At 38.8% G+C, this 24,435-nt stretch overlaps 1 protein-coding gene across 6 annotated transcripts in view; it reads left to right on the top strand.

The window, feature by feature from the left end:
* Positions 1-24,435, top strand: part of E2F7 (E2F transcription factor 7) — a 44,958-nt gene that overhangs the window by 6,880 nt on the left and 13,643 nt on the right. For 4 of the 6 annotated variants that reach the window (XM_054527417.2, XM_054527416.2, XM_054527418.2 and 1 more), the window contains exons 3-7: positions 3,056-3,331; positions 8,428-8,596; positions 12,838-13,128; positions 14,367-14,525; positions 15,964-16,098. In XM_054527417.2, coding sequence (XP_054383392.1) covers positions 3,056-3,331; positions 8,428-8,596; positions 12,838-13,128; positions 14,367-14,525; positions 15,964-16,098 — 1,030 coding nt within the window. Of the gene's footprint in view, positions 1-3,054; positions 3,332-6,510; positions 6,554-8,427; positions 8,597-11,541; positions 11,702-12,837; positions 13,129-14,366; positions 14,526-15,963; positions 16,099-24,435 lie in introns of those variants that run through there. The other 2 variants (XM_024257398.3, XM_009248054.4) reach the window with 2 other exon arrangements.

The following is a 24,435-nucleotide window of genomic DNA, read 5'->3' as shown; positions in this document are numbered from 1 at the left end:
TAGCTCCCCTCCTACTTTAAGTATTCAGTAAACTACAGTGAAAATATATCTATATGAAGAAATAATCCATTCTCAGTTGCTCCCTCGCTAGAGAAAAAGTAACTGTTGGAAGCAATGGAGAAGGCGTGTAAATTTCTGTCCACCCAGCTTGCCTGGACCACACCCTCCACCATGAGGATACCTTTTGGAATAACTCATCAAAGCACAGTATTCTTTGAGTACCTGAAGTGGGCAAGGCATTGTGCCAAAAATTGTGATGAACAAGACCTGTGGAACTTGCTTCTTGACCTTTTCAAGGGCACAGTCTTGTTATTGAGACAAGACACACATCCTGGGAGTTAAATAGCAATATGATGTGCTGTAGTATATTTAGCTTGAAATGCCAGAGTGAATGGTAATAAAGAATAGAAAAGAGGGAAAAGATAATAGCTAATTTTTATCGAACGCTGACTATATGCCAGGAACTAATCTCATAACCCTTGAGATTGATATTTTTATGAACTTCATTTTCTGTTGAGAGAAATAAAGTATAGTGAGGTACAGGAACTTGCCACACTCACCCCTGCTGATAAGTAGCAGGGGTAGGTTAGCTGGCCCTACATCCTGCGTATATAACTATTTCCCCATGCTGCCTCTCTCTAGGTGCTAGTGGGGATCAGTGGCCTGCTGGGTACCTTTGGTTGGAGCTGTGAAAAAGATAACTTCCTCCCAGTTTGTACCCAGGACACAAGCTCATTTTTAGATGCAGAATTTCAGAAAGTTCTGCCTGCCTGCAGCTATTTTTTGCATACCAGTGATTTTACACTGAATGAGGTCATAGGTGACCTCAGGCAAGTTATTTGACTTCTCTGTGCCTCAGTTTCTTCATCTATACAACGGAAAAATATTAGTGCCTATGTCACAGGTTTGGATGAGGAGTCAATACATGCAAAATACATGAAACAGAGCGTGGCACATAGTAAACAGTAATTTCCCTTGAGAGTTCACCTGTAGAAGCCTTTATCAGAATAGCACGCTAACAGGGACTTGTTAAAAGAGGTGGGTAGATGCAGCATTCTGGGCTGGGTACTTACTGTAGTATGAGAAATCGCCACTTCCACTGACTCCTGTCCTTCCTCTTATACTAGGACCGAATGTTGCCATGGCTAGCATGCAGCTTCTGCTGATCCAAGGAGCAAGAGTTGCCTTGCCTATACAAACTCCAGTTTCTCCCAATAATTTACCTCTTCACACGTTGCTCATTTATAGGAAAACGCTTACTGTAAACCCCTGCTCAACCAAAACCCAAGCATTCAGTAGCTATATAGAGTGTACAGGGAAGGAGTGACAGAGAACTCATCTACCTTTGTAATTATATGAGACACTATTGACTGGAAAGGAATACTACAGAAAGAGCAGAATCTTTGTTTTTGAATATTGAATTATCGAATTCTCATATTGAATTTTTGAAACTTTTTTAGGGGAAAGATATGTTTTAATTACTTGTTAGTTCCAAAAGTGGATTCTATATACTTAGTCCTTTTTTACAATGGGCCCATCGTTAATCTTTTCTTAGAATTATTTAAGACAGTCTACCTCAACGGGTGTTCTGGAGGCAGATGCTATTCCACAAACTATCACCAGGGTGCAAAAAATTAAGAACGGAACTTGGGAGTTAAGCACCTAAAAACCTCAGTAGTCTAGATGTGGTGGCTCGTGCCTGTAATCCTAGCACTTTGAGAGGCCAAGATGGGATGATTACTTGAAGCCAGGAGTTTGAGATGAGCCTTGGTAACATAGTGAGACCCCGATCTCTACAAAAAATTAAAAAAGGCCAGGCGTGGTGTCTCATGCCTGTAATTCTAGCACTTTGGGAGGCTGAGGCAGGAGAATCACTTGAAGCTAGAAGTTCAAGACCAGCCTGGGCAACATGGCAAGACCCTGTCTCCACACAAAATTTTAAAAATTAGCTGGGTACAGTGGTGTGCACACCACTGTAGTATGCACACCACTGGAAATCCCAGCACTTTGGGAGGCTGAGGTGGGAAGATCGCTTGAGCCCAGGAGTTTGAGGCTGCAGTTAGCTGTGATCATGCCACTGCCCTCCAGCCTGGGTGACAGAGTGAGACCCTATCTCCAAAAAGTAAAATATAAGTATTTGGGTGTGGTGGTGCATGTCCGTGGTTCCAGCTACTTGGGAGGCTAAGGTGAGAAGATTGCACATGCCCAGGAGTTTGAGGCTATAGTGAATTATGATCACACCACTGTACTCAGGCTGGGCAACAGAGTGAGACCCTATCTTTAAAAAAAAAAAAAAGGAAGAAAAATAAACCTCAGTAGCAATTCAGTATTGCCACCATATCTAAGCTTATGATTAGTAGTCTCTTCTTGTTGAAGAAGCTGTGGGTCAGTTTGAGTGACAAACTCAAATGGCAGATCACATCTGGTGGGAGTTGTGTTGCATATTAGTCCTATGAAGTAAGGTCACTTATCAGTTTGCAGGAGTTTGGAAATCTAAAAAAACAAGTCCTTTACCATGGGTAGTTTGAGATGCACTGCTCTAGGAGAATGACATTAGAGAGCTCTTTAGGTTGGCTTAAAATGTGGGATTTTGTTGGTTGCTCTTCTATTAACTGGTCCTGCTACTAAGTGCTGTATTAGCACTGGTGCACATTGAACTGCAGAAGCATTGTTGCTCTTCACTAGTCAACGCAAACTTGCAAGTAGTGTTTTAAAAAAGATGACACTTAGGAACAATATGGACTCAACCCACATTGGCCCTCATAGTCCTCATCTGTTATAAACATGCAACAGTAACAGATACGTTGTGATTTCTCTTACAGAGATACCATGAAAGATTGGTGTAAAAGGAGTAGCAGAGTATAATCTACTTCTCATTGGAGCCACTCTTCTATTCCCATGACTACTTTTCATTGGTCCTATCCTGATACTTTTCAGCCCTAAACATATGGTCCTATTTGTATTTTCAAGTCTTAGTGAATGGTGGGAACAAAGTGTACTCTTAGCTGATAGCTGCCCTTTCTCATTCTTGCTAAAAGTCTCTTTTTTAAAATAGGAAAATATATTTGTTGATCGATCAAGGATGGCCCCGAAGACTCCAATAAAAAATGAACCAATTGATTTATCGAAGCAAAAAAAATTTACTCCAGAAAGAAATCCCATTACTCCAGTTAAGCTTGTGGACAGACAGCAAGCGGAACCATGGACACCCACAGCTAACCTGAAGATGCTCATTAGTGCTGCCAGCCCAGATATAAGGGACCGGGAGAAGAAAAAGGGACTATTCCGACCCATTGAAAACAAGGACGATGCATTTACAGATTCTCTACAGGTAAACAGACAGTGCTCCTCAGGGATTTTTTAGAACTTAAACAATTTTACTTGATTATTAAAAAGTCATAGAACTGTCAACTTTTCAGCTCCTATTGAGCCAAAAGCAGTGGCAAACTGAGTATCTTTTGATTTATAGTAGAGTTCTCATTCTATCTTATTTTTCATAATGAATGCTTTTTTTTCTGTATGATACTCCCTGGACCAGGGCTCATTTAAAAATGATAAATTATTTTAAAGTAATGATATTTAATCATTTTTATTTAATGAAGGAATTTGGATTTTTTAAATGCTGCTATGAATTTTAATTTTTCCCAGATTTTAGGGATAATATTAATGTAAATATTTTTGATTTAGGAAATTCCATTATTCTTATATATGTTCAGTTTGTTAGTTTGGGGCTTTATTGAAGTTAAGCCATCTTTAAATTACCTGTTCTGTGGGGAACCAGTGCTATTGAATAAGCAGCATGTCTATACTTTGTTAAAACAAAAGTTAATTATTTTCATTTCCCATCAAGCTTTTCCTCAGACTTGCTAAGAAAAGTTTTGCAGATTTCAGTATTCTTAACCATTTTTCTCTTTTTGGTGGATTTTTCAAGCTATAAAAATTGCCAAAATGAAGAAATTGGGAAGAGAGAAAAAAGATGTCTCAAATTACAACTTGAAATTCATAGAACAAAATGAATTTAATCTGTTATATATCTTGTAGTGGTAGATTAGTGGTAGTAGGAAGAGATTCTTTCATGTAACTAAATACAAATCACACAGTAGTTCCTATGTGCTTGAAGCCAGAGGAATTTCACAATTCCTTTTTTTAAGTCTGGGCTGTTCTTTGGCTTCCTTTCCGTTTTATATCTGATGTGGAACACACAAGGAGCTGGTCTAAGGCCTTAGGTTCAAATCACTAGCTGGGTGAGTGGGGGATATCAGTCAGGATCTCTGCATCTCAGTTTACTCACCTGTAAAATGAGGGTCGTGGTACCTGTCCTGGTTTTATTGGGGTTCTAAAAACTAAATAAGATTAAATGTGCCTTTTGTTGTCAAAGGCATGTAAGTATTAGATTTTTTGTAATTTTTTTGACAAAAATATAGCAAAGTGAAAATCAGCCAATGGGAATCGTTAGTGACCTCTTTCACAAGGTAACATTGTTGATCTCTTACTTTGGTAGAACTAGTTGTTTAACACGCCCCTAAAACAATTAAAATTTTGGTTTTCTACCCAGGCTTTATAGAGAGATTTTAGCTGATCAGTCACTAGAAATGTTCACCACCTGTAGGAAGTAAATGCCTAAAATTTCGGTGGATTTAAAACAGACTTTCTTTTAAAATTTAGGGCTTTAATATCTTTCAGCAGTGTTTCACAATTTTTGGTATACAGGTGTTATACATCTTTTGTCAGATTTATCTCTAGATTTCCAAATTTTTTGATGCTATTGCAAATTGTATTTTTTTTTTTTTTTAGTTTCAGTTTCCAGTAGTTTGTTTCTAGTATATACAAATACAATTGATTTTTTTGTGTGTGTGTATTGATCTTGTATCCAGAAAACTTACTATACTGATGCTTTTAATGTCTGATTTATTATATCAAAGTCAAGTGTTTTAAGTAGTTTTTTTTTCTTTCTAACTTTTAAGTTCAGTGGGTACATGTGCAGGTTTGTTACATGGGTAAATTGCATTTTGCGAGTGTTTGGTGTACAGATAATTTGGTCACCCAGGTAATGAGCATAATACCCAATAGGTAGTTTTTCAATCCTCACCCTCCTCTCACCCTCTAGCCTCAAGTCGACCCTGGTGTCTATTGTTCCCTTCTTACTGTCTTGGGGTACTCAGTGTTAAAACAGACTTTTAATACCTTTTTTAAACTAGTCTTTATTACCTTTTGATAGACTATTTGATCATCACTTATCCTTTGCAGTACCTTTAACACCATGAATCTACCTCTCAGCCCAAAAATGGGTGCAATGTAATTAATTTACATTTCTCTCCCCAACAGAATAACCACTCTTCTGAATTTGTATTTATAGTCTTAGGGGACTTGCTTTTGTCAGTCAACATACATCCTTTAGGTTCATTTGTGTTTTCGCATGTAGCTGTAGTTCTTTCATCGCTGTATGATATTCCATTGCATGACTACACCACAATTTATTCATTCTCCTGTTTATAGCCATTTGGGTTATTTGCAGTTTAGGGCTAATACAGACTATGCTATGATATTCGTTCTTGTTTATGTCTCCTGGTGTACATATACAAGTTTCCCTTGGGCAGTGGTTCTCAAAGGGTCATCTGGGGACCTCACAATGTCCACAGACAGTCTTTCAGAGAGTCAGGAGGTCAAAACTGTTTTCATAATTATACAAAGACCTTTGCCATTTGAACTCTCATTCTCTCCCAAGTGTACACTGGAGTCTTCCAGGAAGTACACAATGTGGATATTGCAACAGACTGACTACAAAAGGCAAGCACAAGAATCAGTTCTCTTCTATTAATCCAGAAACTAAAGAGATTTGAAAAATAATATATAACATACCCCTTTCTCACAAAACATTTTAACTGCCTCAATTTTAATTTCTAACATGGTAACTATCAATAGATAACCCACATAAACAAAAAGCCCTGTAGAGTCCTCAGTAATTTTTAAGAACATAAAGGGGTCCTTGGAGCAAAAAGTTTGAGAACTACTGTTTTGGGTACATACCTACTAGTAGAGGTGCTAGGTCATTAGATATGCAGATGTTCACAAGATAATGCCAAATTGCTCTCCAAAGTACTGTTTGCCTCCCCCCAGAAATATATAAACTTTTAGTCATCCATATCCTCTCTGACACTTGAAATTGTCAAATTTAGTAATTTCTGCTAATCTCATGTCTATACAGTGTGTATCTTTTTGTGATATTCATTTGCTTTTCTTTGATTACTCATGAGATTAAGCTTCTTTCCACATGTTTACTGGCCACCATGTTTTTTGCTCCTCTGTGAAATGCCTGTTTGTGTTCTTTGCCAATTTTAATTGGTTTTTTGTCATATTGATTTGTAGGAGTTGATTATATAATGATACTAAACCTTTATTATATGTGTTATGTATCTATTCTTTCAGTTTGGTAATTGTCTTTTCCCTTTATGTTATTTCTTGATGGACAAAAGTTCTTAAGTTTAATATAGTTCATTTTTTCCTTTTAAGGGTAATGTTTTTTGTGTCTGAAGAAGCTCTTCCCTATTCCAAGGTTAGAAAAATATTCTCCTTCATTTTCTTCATTTAAAATTTGCTTTACATGAAATCCTTGATCCATTTGGAATTGCTTTCTGTGTATGGTGTGAGTCAAGATACAACTTTGTTTTTCTATACATATCATCAGTTGTCCCTGCACCATTTATTCAGGAGGTCTTTCTCTTCCCCCCAGCTGTCAGTGCAACTGCTTTCATATTAAAATTCCATTTACATGTGTGTCTGTTTCTGAACTCCTCCTGTTCAATTGTCCGTCCCTGCCCTAATACCCTATTGTAATAAGCACTGATATCAGGTAAAACGGGACCCTCAACTTATTTTTCTTCAGAGTGTGTGGGCTACTCTGGGCTGTTTGTTCTTCCATATGTATTTTAGATTGGATTTTATTCAGATTGCGTTTAATCTAGAGATTAAGAATTAACCTCTTTAAGATACTGAGTTTTCTTATATATGAAGACAATATATTTCACTAAATTTTAAGTATTCTTTAAAATCTAAGTTTTAGGATTTTATGCAAATAGATTTTTGCTAGATTTATTTCTAAAATCCTTATCATTTTTGTTGCTTTCGTAAATGATGTCTTTTCAGTTTATTTGCTGTTACTGTTGAATAGGAATGCAGCAGATTTTAAAAAACATATTGTCTTGTATTCAACTACCTTGATAAATTCTAAAACTATTTTTAATGATTTGTCTGAAATTCTTTTGAGTTTTTTTGTGTGAATAGTGACATCTTCTGCAGAAGGAAAGTAGCTGATTCCTTTCCAGTCCCTGTGCCTCAGTTTCTTTTTCTTGTCCTCATGCATTGACTAGGGTCTTCAATATGATATAGAAGAGAAAGTGATAATGGGCATCCATATTGTTTCCTGACTTTAAGGGAACACGTCCAAGGTTTTACAAATAGATGTTTGCTGTTGTTTTCATGAATACTCTTCATTGAAGAAATTCTCTGTTATTCCTAGTTTTTTTAAATTTTTTTTAATTATACTTTAAGTTCTAGGGTACATGTGCACAACGTGCAGGTTTGTTACATATGTATACATGTCCCATGTTGGTGTGCTGCACCCATTAACTCGTCATTTACATTAGGTATATCTCCTAATGCTATCCCTCCCCCTCCCCCCACCCCACGACAGGCCCCGGTATGTTATTCCTAGTTTTTTAAAGGTGTTTTTGAAAATCATGAATGACTGTTAAATTTATCAAATGCTTTTTCTGACTCTGTAGAAATAATTATATCACTTTTCTTTTGAATCTCTTTGTCGAAAAGCCTTTTACTTTCTTGGGGCTTGAATGGAGCCCCTTTCAAATGTGGGTTGAGGAGACAGGATGCTAGTTTAATGTATTTACAAATAAAAGGATAAGGAAGAATATGATTGGACTGCCTTCATTCACTTTCGTCAACCTTTGGTCGATTGTAAAATATAAAACAGTTTGGTGACAGAATGCAGGCCAGTGCGTCTGAAACTTCCACGTCATTAGAAATCACCTAGAATCTTATGAAAAGGCAGATTCTGATACAGCTGATGCCTGAGCTTCTACATCTCACAAGCTCTTGGTGATGCTGATTCCACAGGCCTAGCGAGCGCACTAGTAGCTAGACTGTAGTAACCTGTAAATGACTCTCATTTTTCATTTGTCAAACTTTTGACTAATAGACTCAGCCTCAAATTATAAAGGAGAAAAAAATTCAGTCCAGAGAAGACAATAGATAAAACATTCAGGGAATTAGATTAGGAAATGTATTTTAACTAGAATCTAGGATGGTATGTATTGAGATGTCCCCCCAGTTTGCCAACACTGGCCATTGCCATTTCTCCATTAGGGTGTTAACTGTGACATCTTCCCCCTCCCTTCTATCTGCCCTCTGTAGCTTGATGTTGTTGGGGACAGTGCTGTGGACGAATTTGAAAAGCAAAGGCCAAGCAGAAAACAGAAAAGTTTAGGACTCCTGTGCCAGAAGTTTCTAGCTCGCTATCCAAGTTATCCCTTGTCAACTGAGAAAACTACCATCTCCCTAGATGAAGTTGCTGTCAGTCTTGGTATGTATCATCAGATTACCTGGAGGCCTGTCTCCAGTTACAGTGGGAAACTGGTTTCCTTGGGCAGGCCGAAGGCTTACGGTAGAGTCGGCCCCTCAATTGGGTGAAGACAGAGGAACAGGCAGAGCTTCCTTTGTCATCGTCAAATTTGTTTTCATTATACATGGAATTTCAGGGAGCCTTTTAGACCTGAGGACCAAATGAGAATGCAGTCTTTTTTAACCTTAAAAAATCGTTTTATAATGAGTAATATTTTTATAATAGAGTTACGTTACAAATTAGTATCTCATATTTTAAATTCATCTTACTTCAGACAGACCCAAAACTATTTAGAAATAGCCTGCTTTTTATTTTTAGTAATGCTTCCAGGAGTTCAGAACTGGTGTTATTTCAACTTTGTAAAGCAAGATTTGAGAGCAAGAGCATTATGTTTAAAGCCCTATACAATGATTGGCACAGCAAGTGGGTCAAATTAGAAAAAGGTCATTTGGACATAACTCAAACAACTAAACCTTATAACAAAGAAGAATCCGTGTGTTCACGTGCATGAGTGTATGATGTGAGATGGGTGTGTGTGCTGGAAATATGTATATACCTGCTTCAGAATAGAGACCCCTAGTGGACATTGCAGTTAGTTCCAGAGTAAACATATTGTTGACACTCGTTAAATAAGCAGAAATCACAATGACATGAGGGTGTCAGGGTGTCCCCTTAAAAATAGGAAGGTTTTACATACACACAAAAAAGAAAAAGTTCTGAAGAAATCAGCCAAATAAATAAATGATAGATTATACTTTTTAGTTTGTTTCTTAGTTCTATTTCTTCCATATCCTAGAGAAATGTGCCCAAGTAGAGGAGGGTCAACTTGAATTATTCAAGCTGAAAGCTAAACAGATTTTGGTTGTTGGAAACTGAGAAGAAGAGACAGTGGGTTATGTTAAGAAGACCATGGGCTGGGCTTTGGGTCACATAGGGCTGGATTTGAAGCCCAGCTCTAATTTACAGGCTGTAAGAGCTTTAAAAAGTGAATTAACCTTTTTTTGGTCTATAATTTAAAGACTGCAGCACCTACCTTGCAGAGACATAGCAAAGTTAGGGATAATGTCAGTAACATGCCAAAGTCAATGGCTGGCATGGAGAGCTCTTATTATGTGGAACAGTTTCTAGTCAGCTCTTACTAAAACGTTGATACCCTAGCTGTCCTGTCCATCTCTATAGGAAGAGGAAGTAGAATGCTATGGTTTGGGGGCCAATTTGGAGCCCAGAAGTATAATATAGTATTCTAGGATTGGAGGCAATTAATCAAGAAAGGGAAAGTGAGCCAACTGAACATCAAAAAATTGGGTCCCCTTGCTGGCCCTGGGTGTATCAGTTGCATTCATATGGCATTTCTAATGGGAGGGTGTACGGAATGTTATACTCCCTCAACAAGATGTGTTAATATATGAAAACAGACTAGAATAAAGAAGCAGGCAGTTTTAGGCAAGGGACTGCTGACTGCTCCTGCCAGCATCTTCCAGTAGGCATGGTGAAAATCCAGTTGAGAGCTTTTGGGTCCAGGGTCCTAGAAAGTAGTCTTACAGTAATGAAGGTAAAATGAAAGATCGTCTGATATCCTTTTCATTTGGGTTCATGAAGCCTACTTCTTCCATGTACCCAGCTTCTATTGAGGAGTCTTGCACTGGTGTCACTGCAGAAGACAAAGGATTAGATGTTGGAGGGCTGTGTTACATCCCAGGGAGGACAGAAAAGTGGACTCCTACTTTCGTATGGCTGCAGATCGTTGTGCACATCCCCATGTTATGGCTGCCTGGAGCAGAACTCCAGAGATTTTTCCACAGCTTCCCAGTGCCTCCTGATCACCCAGACCTGCCAAATAAGCATGCCATCTTTTCGTGTGACATCATAAAATGGCGTCCCTTGCTGGAAGCTATTTCACTGACGACTATCTTTTGGGGTTGAGTCTGAAGTCTCTGCTACGTCCCAGGTTACAGACTGCAGGACTGTATTTAACTAAGGATGTGCAGAGCATTCAAATTGCATTGTTTTCCAGATTCCAGTGCCGTGTAGATTTGACATTGGATATCATGGGTAACAGTTTAGAGAACTGTAAGGGACTTAATAGCACAGCCTAGGAAACTATTTTTCTGGGCTGAGAATTCTTAGTAAGTCCCATCAGCAACTAAGGGAAGCATAGCAAAAATTAGTAAATCCTTGACCATATAACTAATGCCATGATTGGGATTAATAGAATGACCTCAATACAAAAGAAAAAGAAGACTGCAGGGAAAACCGTTCTGAAAGAGCAAGCCCCCAGAGTAACCTACGGGTCTTGAGACCTGTGAAATGGAACTGTTTAGTGCACCAGCCAGTGGATGGGTAAACTCAGTTCAGATGAAGGAGGTAAGGGATTGTGCAGACAGGCAGCTGTCATGTTGGTTTTCACCAAAAGCACCTACTAAACACTCACTGTGCATCCTGAGAATCATACTGAGAATCTCCAGGTAGTCAGAAACTTATTGTTTTCCCTTCTTGGGCTGTCTAGCCACTAGATGGAGACTTAACAGCTTGTTATCAGATATCAGCTAACAAAACAGCCGGGCATATGGCTGGCCCTGGGGTGTCAGTTGCGGTCACATGACATTTCTAATGGGAAGGTTTATAGAATGCTATGCTCTAAACAAGATGTGTTAATGCATGAAAACAGACTGGAATAAAGAAGCAGGCAGTTCTGGACAAGGGGCTGCTGCCTGCTCCTGCCAGCACCTTCCGGCAGGCATCTGGCACCGAAGCCTGAGCTTGTGAGGGTAACAAGCCTTTCAGGGTCATGAGCTAAAATGTTCTGATTTACTGTGAAATGCCTCTTCATGCATGTGATAGAACTTCCTCTCAGCTCTGGAGTTCTCATTGTAATTTGGTATATTTCTCATGTTAAATTTTTGAAGGGCCAACAGCTACATTCAGAGTCTGCCCTGATTATATAACAGCTCCTGGCAAGTGAAATGAAAGAAGGCATCTTTGTAGCTGGACTGGTTTTCTGCAAGATGCCTGGAGGCTTTTGCTTTGTGCCCAAGGGCCTGTTGGATAACAGAATGAGTCACAGACGTGAGATTTTTAAAATCTGTTTCTACTATGACCTCTTATGCTAGCAGGGATTTTAGGTATAACCAATGTCGTGCCAAAAGGAATGACAAAAGTATGTATTTAAAATGAACACCTACTGGGGACGCTACAGTTACAGTTATATTTCATCCTCATTATTATATAAGATAAATACAAAGGCACAAAAAGGTTAAGTAACTTCCCAAGATCACTCAGCTAGTAAGGGATGTATCAGGGATTCAAATCTAGGCAGTCTGACCCAAAAGCCCCCCACCCTTAACAACTATAAGTATTTTTGCTAGGTTTAATGGACAGTTTATAATCCTAGCTGCCTTGGGAGTGTTGGGAAAGTGAGTAGTGAGCTGCCAAGCTTCGTGGTCAGCTTGTACTGGAGTCTCTGTGTTTCACTTTTGGGCTGTTTGCTGGGTTATGGTGAATGAGAACACAGAGAATTGTCAATAGCCATGATGAACAAAAGGAGACTCCCATGTTGTTCCAACCCCAGCTCTGTCTTCCTTCAGCAATATGAGAAGGGTATTCAAGCCCTTGACACCTGCATTTCCAGTTCAAAATAGAAAACATAATATTTGCATCCATTTTCCTTACTGGTCCATTAAGAGCGTTATCAAGGTAATTTTATTATATCATTGGAACTTCATGAAAGGATAGATAGTATTGTCTAATACGGAAGTGTCAGTTATTGGACACAGTTGATTTTGTAGTCTGCATGATTAGGAACACAAGTCACAGTCAACCATCCATTCATCAAGTGTCCATTAGGCACACTGTTACATGTATTGCTCAGGCCACCAGTTTCAGCGTGCTGAAATGTTTGTGTGGTTTGCCTAATGGGTCTAAAGAGCAGTTGCTATACTGTTTGTCAGACAGATGGAAATGTCACCATCTCTAGATAGATGTTTTATCTTAGATTTTTTTAAGGGTTGGATCTCAAGAAGGAAAAAGAAAAATAATTTCTATTGCTTGCATCCTTACAGGTTGAATTTCTTGAGCATGCATTCAGTGGGCATTATATTGGGGATCAGACAAAGTAGTTCACAGACATAGTCCAGGCCCTCAAGGAACTTCTCATCAAAAATGTTTGTCTGCATGATGTCCATCGGCCTCTGTTTTTCAAACAGGTGTGGAAAGGAGACGCATCTATGACATCGTAAATGTGCTGGAGTCGCTGCATCTGGTCAGCCGGGTGGCTAAGAATCAGTATGGCTGGCATGGACGGCACAGCCTGCCAAAAACCCTGAGGAACCTCCAGAGACTAGGAGAGGAGCAGAAATATGAAGAGCAAATGGCCTACCTCCAACAGAAAGAGCTGGACCTGATAGATTATAAATTTGGAGAACGTAAAAAAGATGGCGATCCAGATTCCCAGGAACAACAGTTATTGGATTTCTCTGAACCCGACTGTCCCTCTTGTGAGTCCATTGTAATTTCATGAGTAATGGCAGAGAAAGAGCAAGTGATGGTCTCTTCTGCAGAGATTCACTGCTCAGATGGGAGGTGCCAGGTTGACAACCCTGGAGGGAGATGTCCTCTTATTCTCTTCACTGAAGAAAGAGAAGCAGATGTCTCCCCAACTGGACTGCCCACTTGACCTCATTCAAATAAACCTGGCTCATGGCAGTTTGGCCTGTTGGGAGAATAGATCATTAGCATTACTCCCATTTTTAGATTGGCAGCCCCATGCTGGTTCTTTTTGTGCAGCTGTAAGATTTACTTTGAAAAAGTTATATTTTCAAAGAATTTTATCTAATTATATACTGGAGTAGGCTTAGACTACTTAGAAAAGAACTCCATTCGCAGAAAATATTGATAAGAAAGACAGACAACCTCTGCTTTCATTTGGTGCAGAATTTTTATTTACATCGGCATCGTTCTTCATTCCCAATTCATATTTAGCCTCTTCTTGTTTTAGCCATTGATCTTCATCCCTGTTGCTAAGATGACAAAGTACAAGTATCACGTCTCACTTGCAAATGTAAGAAATAGAAAGAAAGGTGGGCCTGGTTTTCATTAGAGTTACTGCCTCCTGCCTTTTAGTTCCACCCCATGAGCCAGTACTTATCTTAATAACCAGAGAAGACAGCCATCTGTTGGGGATGGTTTGCCTGCCATCCACAGGAGCACATATCTAATCTGTCTCCTGTTTATATATAGTTCATTTATTCACATATTTCTGAAAAGAAGTGGAAGAGGCGGGCATCTTCTATGTTTAGGGTATAGTCTAGATATTGCGGGCACAGAGAAATAAAAATGGAGTTTTTGCCTTTGAGAAGAGAGTTGAGGTTCTGAAAAGAATTCTGTATTCCCACCCTATCTTTTTATCCTTCTACATTAATCTTTCCAAGAAGTTGCTTCAGGAAAACTACCGTATGGATTCTATTATAGGAAGTATAAGTATAAAGCATTGAGTGGTTTAAAATATGCATCTCAGAGTTTGTGCCTACTGTAGAGTAATTTTACGAGCCACAAGAAAATCTGCCTCATTTCTTCCTGAGCTGACTTCTGTGATGTGTATCCAGTAAGCTTCTGCCAATAACAAGGGTGATCTTTCCATGTGCTGATAGGGCTAGATCATTTTGGCAAGCTGCAAGTATAGTCTTTCTTGTAGAAAATCATATGCTTTGATGCTTTTGTTTCATTCCTTGTGTAGCATCTGCAAACAGTAGAAAAGACAAGTCTCTGAGAATTATGAGCCAGAAGTTTGTCATGCTGTTCCTCGTCTCCAAAACCAAGATTGTCACTCTGGATGTGGCTGCCAAAATACTGATAGAAGAAAGCCAAGATGCCCCGGACCATAGTAAATTTAAAAGTAAGAATCTTCACCTACATCAACTTACTAGCACATAAAGGGTGGGATTTCATGTGTTGATATTTTCTGCTTCCAAGATTAAAAATATTTATATTGTTTTTGACATATATACTCCTTTCCTGCATTCATCAAGGCTTTTGGTGCTGTGAGAGGTAAGTTAGTTACCTACTAGAATTCAGCTTAGAGTCCTGTCAGTGCCTTTTCCTTGGTGGTTTCAGTAGAGTGAAAAACAGAACACTATCCTGAGAACTCCGGTCAGGGAGGGTATGAATTATTTTGCATTTCTCTTTAGTATTGCTGCATCCAAGACAGAATGTCTGAGTTTTCTTTCCCCTTTTTTCCCCACCCCCTGCATACTCTTCTGAAGGGTGGAGATGAAAATTGTCTACAGGTAAGAACCAGAAGAATGGCCAGGGTAAGGGTGGTGGGACATGGACAGGGAGAGAGTTTCCAAGCATCACAGCCAGTGCATCCTCCTTTTCTGTCCAGCTTGGATACTGAGCCAAATGCCCTGGGCTGCTGGTAGCCTGTAAGACCCGGGAAACCATGAGCTGCAACACTCTAGCTATTTTTTGTTTCCAGCTGAAATTACAGTTACCCTGTGGGTGAAATGGCTAGATAAAATCAGGATTGGGAAGAAGAAAGCTGCATCCAGGGTGAATACTTCCTATTTCCGGATGATAATTCAAACTCCTTTGCTTGATCTTAACACTGAGGTCAAGTGGGTTTCCCACCTGTAAATCAGTTTCTTGAATAGAAAATACTTTGTGGTCATTATCCTGCCTGTTTCATGTGCTACCACCCCTTCTGAGTATTTCCTATACTTTGTACATATTTAAGTGTTTCTCCCAAAGCCACTTAAGATTCAGGCGAGGCCCATCCAACCCCTTCTCACTGGGTGGCTAGAATGCTACAATTTCAGGTGAGGAGCTGCCTGTCTTTAGTACATTTGTACTGTTGACCTTGAGCATCCTGCGTGCCCAGGAGTGCAGCCTGACAGGAAGCTCTGGGGAATCTTTGTCATTTTCACAGACCAGCTGCCTGGTGGAGCTGGCGCCACAGTCTCCTGCTAGGAGAAACTCAGGGCATGCTTTTGACGTGCCATGTCAGAATTACATTTACTAAGCCTTTAATTACAGCGTGTTCCCTCCCTTGGTGTTTTTGCAATCACAGTGCTCCCTGTGTGTCGCCAGGTGCCTCTTGTAAGAGGTGTGAAGTTGTGGAAATGGAAGGACACACTGACCTTCCCTTAGCCTTCAGATACTGCAGGTACATAAATCCTGGGTGATTTTATGACAGAGCCACTGGTCTCCTCATCCCAACCTGCTGCTTTCCACCCGAGGTTTATATGGCAGCCGAGAAAAGTTACCTGTCACATAAACTAAACTGTCATGGTGTCACAGGCAGCATGACCGTAATCATGTTTTATATCTTCAAGCAAAGGTACGACGCCTCTATGACATAGCCAATGTTCTGACCAGCTTGGCTCTGATAAAGAAAGTGCATGTAACAGAAGAGCGAGGCCGTAAACCAGCCTTCAAGTGGATCGGGCCTGTGGACTTCAGCTCAAGTGGTAAGGTGGCGTGGTTTTGCTAGCAGGCTGTTTTATTTAGAATTCTCAGTTCCTTTTCCAAGTCTCACATCTACTACACAGTGAGACTGATCTTTTCCCATGTCACATACAAAATAGACTAGTGACTCCACTCTTGGAACAGTTAATATTAGCCTACAAATTGTGCGTGCTGGTTTGCCCACACACGGTAGGAAAGGAAATACTGAGTGTTTATAATGTGGGAGTTTCTGTAACTACTAATTTGCAGCTCTTTAGCTGTTTAAATTTTGATCTGAAGCTTTTTCCTGAAAGTTTGGGACCGAGAAGTAAAAATGACACCTCTTTTGAACTCCAGTTGTTGCTACGTTAGCAGAATAAAACGTGGTTTCTCTTTGAAATTCTACATAATGTAAAAATTATGAGTAAAATTATGAGTAAAAATCACATCAATTACCATCACAAAACTAATATGTGGTTAAGATTGCATCTGAATATAGTATGGATGTAGTGGACTTTTTTTATTTAAAAGGTTATAAATATCATAATTTTACAAAACTGGAGTCAAAGAGGATATTATCTTCTACTTATTTCATGGGTAATATATGAGCAATCAGGGACTAGATCCAACTGCACCAGCTATTTTACATACAGCTGTACTGCCTGGGAAAAAGCCATTAAAGTCATTTTTAAATTACCCTTCCAATTTTGGTGTTAGTGGTATAAATGTGAGCCACTTAACCCAGGCTTATAAATATATAGAGCTTTCCACCTCACTTGTAGCACATTATTCACTTAGGATCTAGATGAAACGACTTAAAATCAAGTATAACAAATTCAACCCAGTACGTACACACTGAGAGTGGACTGTGTGCCAATGACTATATTAAGGGCCCTGAGAGATTGAAGATGTGGGTGACACAGTCCCTACCTGCGTGAAGCATACAACTTTGCCATTTTCTCCTTTCTGCCTCTGGTTTCTCCCGTTCTTTTCACCTGTGAAGCCCTCTTCTTTTTAACATGAAAATATTCTCAACCTTCAAGATCTGGCTCAAATGTCAACTCCTCTATGAAGTTTTCCTGATAGCCCAGAGCAGAGTGTCTCATCTGAACAACTGCAATTGAGTATTGTGCTGTTTGTGCTGGGTGAGGTAGATATGGTGGTGTCATCCCTGCCCTACACATTTGAGACCAGACATTATCTTTATTCATCCTTGATTACCCCATAGTATCCAGAACAGTGCCTTATTCACTTTAGTTGGTTAATGAGCTTCTATAATTAGGCATATAGTTAGCATACATTTGAAAGTTAGGAGAGCAATTATGCCCTAGGCGGGGTGGTACTGGCTCTGTAGGCATTCAGAGAGGATACAGATTAAGTTCTGATAGGCTGTTAGGTTTTGGAGGGATGAAGAGAACATGGGATAGAAAATAATGAGATACAATGTGATCAGTGGGGACTGCATTTTTGGAAGGCCTCAAAAATTGAGGCAAGAAATTTGGACTAGATGTGATAGACAGAATTAACCAAGAGTCTTCGGACAATGATTAAAGGAGAGGAAGGACTCAAAGGTGGTCGTTCCATTGAAGAAAATAAGATAGCTGGGCTGGGCACAGTGGCTCACACCTGTAATCCCAGCACTTTGGGAGGCCAAGGCAGGCAGATCACCTGAGGTCAGGAGTTCGAGACCAGCCTGACCAATATGATGAAACCCCGTCTCTACTAAAAATACAAAAATTAGCCAGGCATGGTGGCATGCACCTGTAATCCCAGCTGCTCAGGAGACTGAGACAGGAGAATCGCTTGAACGCGGGAGGCAGAGGTTGCAGTGAGCCGAGATCACGCCATTGCACTCCAGCCTGGGCAACAAGAGTGAAATTCCATCAAAAAAAAAGAAAGTAAGATAGCTGGAAGATGAGTGGCTGTTGAGAAGTCGAGGAGTTCGTGTATTTGCACGGAGGGACAGAACTGGGAGAACTCTCTGATTTGACATGAGAGAAAGACTTTGGAGGCAAGTCAGGAACATTAAATTGAACGTATTTTCTCTGCCCTCCAGAAACCTGATCTTTCTGTATTCCCTAGTTTCATTACTGATAACATCAAGTTTCCTTTGATTCCTTGAGCCACTCTCCTTCACCCCTTGGCTGGCAAGTTTTCACAAATTTCATAAATGTCTTTCTCCTCTTCTTTCCTACCAGCACGGTACAGTGTATTACCAATAGTGTTTTCTTTTTAACAGCTTTATCGAGATATCATTGATATGCAATAAATGGCAGGAAGTTAAAGTTACAATTCGATAAGTTTTTCATATGTATGTACCTGTGAAATCATCAAGAAAATGAACATATCCATTACCTTCAAAAGCCTCCTCCTGCCCCCTTTGTAATTCCTCCCTCCTGGTCCCCACTCCCATCCCCAGGCAACCACTGACCTGCTTTCTGTCATTCTGGGTTTGTTTGTATTTTCTATAATTTTTTGGTAAGTGAATCATGTATGGTTGATCTTCATTATTCACAGATTTCATATTTGCAAATCTGTCTACTTACTAAAATGTACTTGTAACTCCAAAGTCAATACTCAGGGTGTTTCCACAGTCAGCTGTGGTCATGCACAGCTTAGTGAAGAATTTGGGTCTCCCAATGCACTTGTTCCCAGATGAATCAGGCAGTACTCTGCCTTCTTGTTCCAGCTCTCGTACCATAAGCCAGCATTCTGTTTGCAGTCTTTTTAGTGCCACTATTTCACATTTTTGTGCTTTTTGGCTTCCAAATATTGCTGTCTAGTGTTTCTTAGCACAAGAAAGCTGCATTGTGCCTTATGGAGAATACACATGTGTTAGATAAGCTTTGATCAGGCATGAGTTATAGTACTGCTGGCCAAGTTCAATGTTAATAAATCAACAACAAATATTAAACAAGGTTTCTTTAAAAAGAAACACACATAAACAAGGTCATATATTGATCGGCTTATGAAAATATTGTAACCAGAAGTTCACAGGAACCTAACCCTTTATGTCCCCTAGAAGCAGTGGGTCAGTATTTGCTAATTCAGTGTTCGCAGTGAGTTTATAGAACATAACTACTGTGAATAATGAGAATCAGCTATAACCTGTACTCTTTTGGTCAGACTCCTTTCACTCAGCATAATTATTTTGAGATTTATACATATTATAGCATGTTTCAGTAATTCATTTTTATTACTGAAGAGGCTATTATAAATAAAGCTCCTGTGATTATTTATGTACATATCGTTGTATGGGCATATGTTTTCATTTCTCTTGGGTAAATACCTAGGAGTGGAAAGGCTGCATCATATGGTAGGTGGATGTTTGAAATTTTTGAGAAACTTCCAAACTGTTTTCCAAAGCAGTTATAACATTTTACATTCCTACCAACAGTATATGACAGTTCTAGTTCAACCATATCTTGCCAAAACTTGATATGGTCAGACTTTTTAATTTTAGCCATCCTAGTAGGTGTGTAGTGGTATCTTATTTTGGTTTTAATTTGCATTTCTCTAGTGATTAATGATCTGTTTCGCCATCTGTTTATCTTCCTTGGTGAAGTGTGTGCTCAATTCTTTTGCCCATTTGTTGCTATTGGGTTGTTTGCTTTCTTATTACTGAATTGTGAGAGTTGTATATACATTCTGCATACAAGTATTTTTTATCAGATACATGATTTCCAAATATTTCCTCTCCATCTGTGGCTTTGTCTTTTCATTTTCTTAACAGTGTTTTTGAAAATCAGAAGATCTTAATCTTCAGGAAGTCCACTAATGTATTAATTTTTATTAATTTTTTCTTTAGTGGGTCATGCTTTCAGTTTTTATCTAAGAAATCTTTGCCTAACACAAGATCACACATGTGGTGTGAGGTATGGATCAATGGGGTGCTTTTCTGAGGGGATGGGAGGTTGCATATGGATATCCAGTTGTACCAGCACCATTTGTTGAAAGTATTATCCTTTCTCTACTAAATTTCCTTTGTGCTTTTATTAAAAATAAATTGACCACATATATGTATGGTAATGTTTCTGGACTCTCCAAACTGCTACATTGATCTGTTTGTCTATTTGGTGTCATGCTAATACTAGCCTCTTAAAACAAGTTGTGAAGTAGTTACTCCTCTTCAGTTTTCTGGAAGAGTTTGTGTAGAATTGTTACTATTTTTTCCTTAAATGTTTGGAAGAATTTATCAGTGAAGAATTGATAAATAAAGAATTTTTCAGTGAAGCCATTTGAGTCTGGTTTTTATCTGTAGTTAAAAACTTTCTATGTGAGAAGATTTTTAACTACAGATTACAATTTTTTAATAGCTATAGAGCTATTCAGATTATCTCTTTATAGCTCCTTTAACTTTGAGTTCAATTTGTTCTTATTCTAGTTTCTCAAGGTGGAAGCTGAAATCATTAATTTGAGACCTTTATTCTCTTCCAATAAGCATTTAGTACTATAAATTTTCCTCTCAGTACTGCTTTAGCTGTATCTAACAAATGTCGATATGTGTGTTTTCATTGTCTTCCAATTCAAAATACTTTCTATTTTCCCTTTTGATGTCTTCTTTGGCCCACAAATTATTTAGACATGTAACATATAGTTTCTAAATATTCTGGGATTTTCCAGATACCTTTCTCTTATGGATTTTTAATTTCATTTAATGTAACCAGAGAATATACTTTGTATAACTTGAATCTTTTAAATTTATTGAGACTTGTTTTATGGTACAGATACAGTCCATCTTGGTAAATATACACAAATATACAGAGTATATATTCCGTTGTTTGGTGGAATGTTCTATAAATGTCCAGTTCTTTTATATTCTTACTGATTTTATGTTTACTTGTTCTAGCAATTATTGATATATGGATATTGAAATCTTTGATTATAGTTGCAGATTTGTCTGTTTCTTTTTGCAGTTCTTTAAAGTTTTGTGGAATGGATTTTGAAGCTCTATGATGAACTCTGTCTGCATAAATATTTAGGATCACTGTCTTCTTGATGAACTGACTCTTTTATCATTATAAAATGACCCTCTTTATTCCTGGAGATAATTCTTTGCTCTGAAATCTACTTTGTCTCATAGTGATATAGTCACTTCAGCTTTCTTTTTATTAGTTAGCATAATATATATTGTTTATCCTTTTATTTAAATAATTTCTGTCTCTTTAATGTGAGTGTCTGGTGGGCAGTATATAGTTGAATTTTTTTAAATCTAATCTGACAATTTATGCTTTTCAATTGGGTTATTTAATGACCATTTATACTTAATGTGATTCTTGATCTACTTGGATTTTAATCTGTCATCTTGCTATTTGTGTTCTATTTGTCCCATTTGCTTATTGTTTCTTTTTCCTCTTTTTCTTTTTTTTGGATTTATTAAGTATTTTTTATGCTTCCATTTTATCTCCTTTGTTGGTTTCTTGGCTATAATTCTTTGTTGTGTTATGTTAATAGTTCCTTTAGGGTTTATAGTATACAGTTTTAATTTGTCCCAGTCTACTTTCAAGTGATAGTATGCTACATGTATTGTACAAGAATCTTACAATAACTTGCTTTTATTTCTCCCTGCCTGGCCTTTGTGCCATTGTTGTCAAACATTTTACTGCTATATATGTTACAAACCCCATAGTGTGTTACTGGGGGTTTTTTGTTTGTTTTTTTTGGTAGAGACAGGGTTTCACTACGTTGCCCAGGCTGGTCTCGAACTCCTGAGCTCAAGTGATCCACCCGCCTCAGCCTCCCAAAGTGTTAGGATTAGGGGTGTGAACTACTATGCCTGGCCCACAGTTAATTACCTTTTAAAGAAACTTTAATAAGAAAATTTTCTAACCCCAACCCATGTTGTTAACATTTCCAGTGCTTGTCATTTTTTTGTAAATGTAAGTTTCCATCTAATATTTTTTTTCTGCCTGATTAACTTTAACATTTCTTTTAGTGCAAGCCTGCCAATGATGAATTCTTCTAGCTGTTGTATGTCTGAGAATGTCTTTATTGTGCCCTTGCTTTTAAAAAACATTTTTGCTGGGTAAAGAATTCTAGGTTGGGCCGGGCACGGTGGCTCACGCCTGTAATCCCAGCACTTTGGGAGGCCGAGGCAGGTGGATCATGAGGTCAGGAGATTGAGACCATCCTGGCTAACACGGTGAAACCCCGTCTCCAGTAAAAATACAAAAAATTAGCCGATTAGCCAGGCGTGGTGGCAGGTGCCTGTAGTCCCAGTTACTCAGGAGGCTGAGGCAGGAGAATGGCATGAACCCAGGAGGCGCAGCTTGCAGTGAGCCGAGATCGTACCACTGCACTCCAGCCTGGGCAACAGAGCAAGACTCTGTCTCAAAAAAAAAAAAAGAGAATTCTAGGTTGACGCCAGGTGGTATTGCCCACACCTGTAGTCCCAACTACTCGGGAGGAAGATGGCGGGAGGATTGTTTGAGCCCAGAAGTTCGAGTCCAGCCTAGACAATACAGTAAGACCCCTGTCTCAAATAAAAGAATTTTGCTTTGAAGATTTTTTTCCTTTTGTTCCTTTTTTTAAATTTATTTTATTTTTTTTAGAGACAAGGTCTTACTCTGTCACCCAAACTGGAGTGCAGTGGCGCGATGGCATGATCATGGCTCACTGCAACCTCAAACTCCCGGGCTCAGGCAATCATCCCACCTCAGCCTCCCAAAATGCTGGGATTACAGGTGTGAGCCCACACACTCAGCCCTTTAGTTCTTTAAAGAAGTTGCTGCACTGTTTTCTAGCCTGCATAGTTTCTGGCAAGGAATCAACCATCATCCTATTCTTTATATGTAACATGTCATTTTTCCCTGGTTGCTTTTAAGTTTCTCTCTATGATTGGTTTTTTTTTTTTTTTTTTCTTTTATTATTATTATTATTATTATTATACTTTAGGTTTTATGGTACATGTGCGCAATGTGCAGGTAAGTTACATATGTATACATGTGCCATGCTGGTGTGCTGCACCCATCTATGATTGGTTTTAAGCGATTTGATGATGTATGACTTGGTGTCCTTTTCTTCATGTTTCTTGTACTTGGGTTTGTTGCGTTTCTTGGATCTTTGGGTTTAAAGTTTTCATCAAATTTGGCAAATTTTCGGCCATTACTTAATCAAGTATTTTTCCTGTCCCCTCCTATTTTTACAGATTCCACTTATGCTTGCTTTTGGTTACCTAAAGTTGTCCCACAGTTTGCTGTGTTAATTTCTGTCTTTTCTCTTGTTTCATTTTTGTACAGTTTCTATTGCTGTGTCTTTAAGTTCTCTATTCTTTATTTCTACAATTTCTAATCTGCCATTAAATGTATACACTGTATTTTTCATCCCCCCACTGTATTTTTTTTATCTCTAGAAGTTTGATTTGAGCCTTTATATTTTTGATGTCTCTAAGACTTAACATATCCAGTCTTTCCTCTAGTGTCTTGAATTTATGGTATGCAATACTAGTATATGTTTTAGTGTGCTGGTCTACTTCTCTATCATCTGCGTCACTTCTGGGTCCATTTCAATTGATTTTTCTCCTCATTGTGGGTAATATTTTCAGTTGTATACCAGACACTGAGAATTATACATTATTAGGTGATAGACATTTCTGTATTCCTAAAAATATTCTTGAGCTTTGTTCTGGGGTGTGGTGAAGTTACATGGAAACAGTGATCCTTTTGGGTCTTGCTTTTAAGTTTGGCTCAGCAAGAGTCTATCAGCTTTTAGTCTTTAGTACATTTTCCCCATTACTGGGGCAACACCCTTTTTAGTACTCTAACAAATGCCTCCTGAATTAGGAGGTTTTTCTACTGTAGCCATTGGCAACAGGCACTTTTCCCAGTCCTATATGAGCTGCATTGTACCCTCTAGTGCTTTTGAATGGTTCTTTCCCTGGCCTTGGGTATCTTTCTCACATGCATCTGTACTCCACTGAAGGTTCAGTTTGGACCTTTGCAAATCCCCAGCATTCTCTTTCTGTATAGCTCCCCTCTCCAGCATTCTGCCCTGCAAACCCTAGCTGCCTTGACTTTCCAGGACTCCCAGCTCTACCCTCAACTTAGGGAGACCTACAGTCTCTGTCTAGGTCCCCCTCCCTACATCCCAACCTAGAAACATTCTCCAGGCAGTAAGCAAAAATCATTATAGAGCTCAGCCTATTTGATTCCTGTCTGACAGAGATCACTGTCCTTCATGTCCTGATGTCCAAATGTGTTGAGAGCCACAGTTTTATGCATTATGTCCAATATTTTGTTTCAAGAAGGAGGCAGATATGGCCCCTATTACTGACTTGACCTATTTTCTTTTTGATTTCGTAATTTCTGATTTTTCTAATTGGGCTTTTGTTATAAGAAAAAGAAAACCGTAAAGGTGACTTT

Source organism: Pongo abelii, chromosome 10, assembly GCF_028885655.2.
Source record: "Pongo abelii isolate AG06213 chromosome 10, NHGRI_mPonAbe1-v2.0_pri, whole genome shotgun sequence".
NCBI classification, from domain to species: domain Eukaryota; kingdom Metazoa; phylum Chordata; class Mammalia; order Primates; family Hominidae; genus Pongo; species Pongo abelii.
This window is presented reverse-complemented; position numbering and strand designations above follow the sequence as displayed.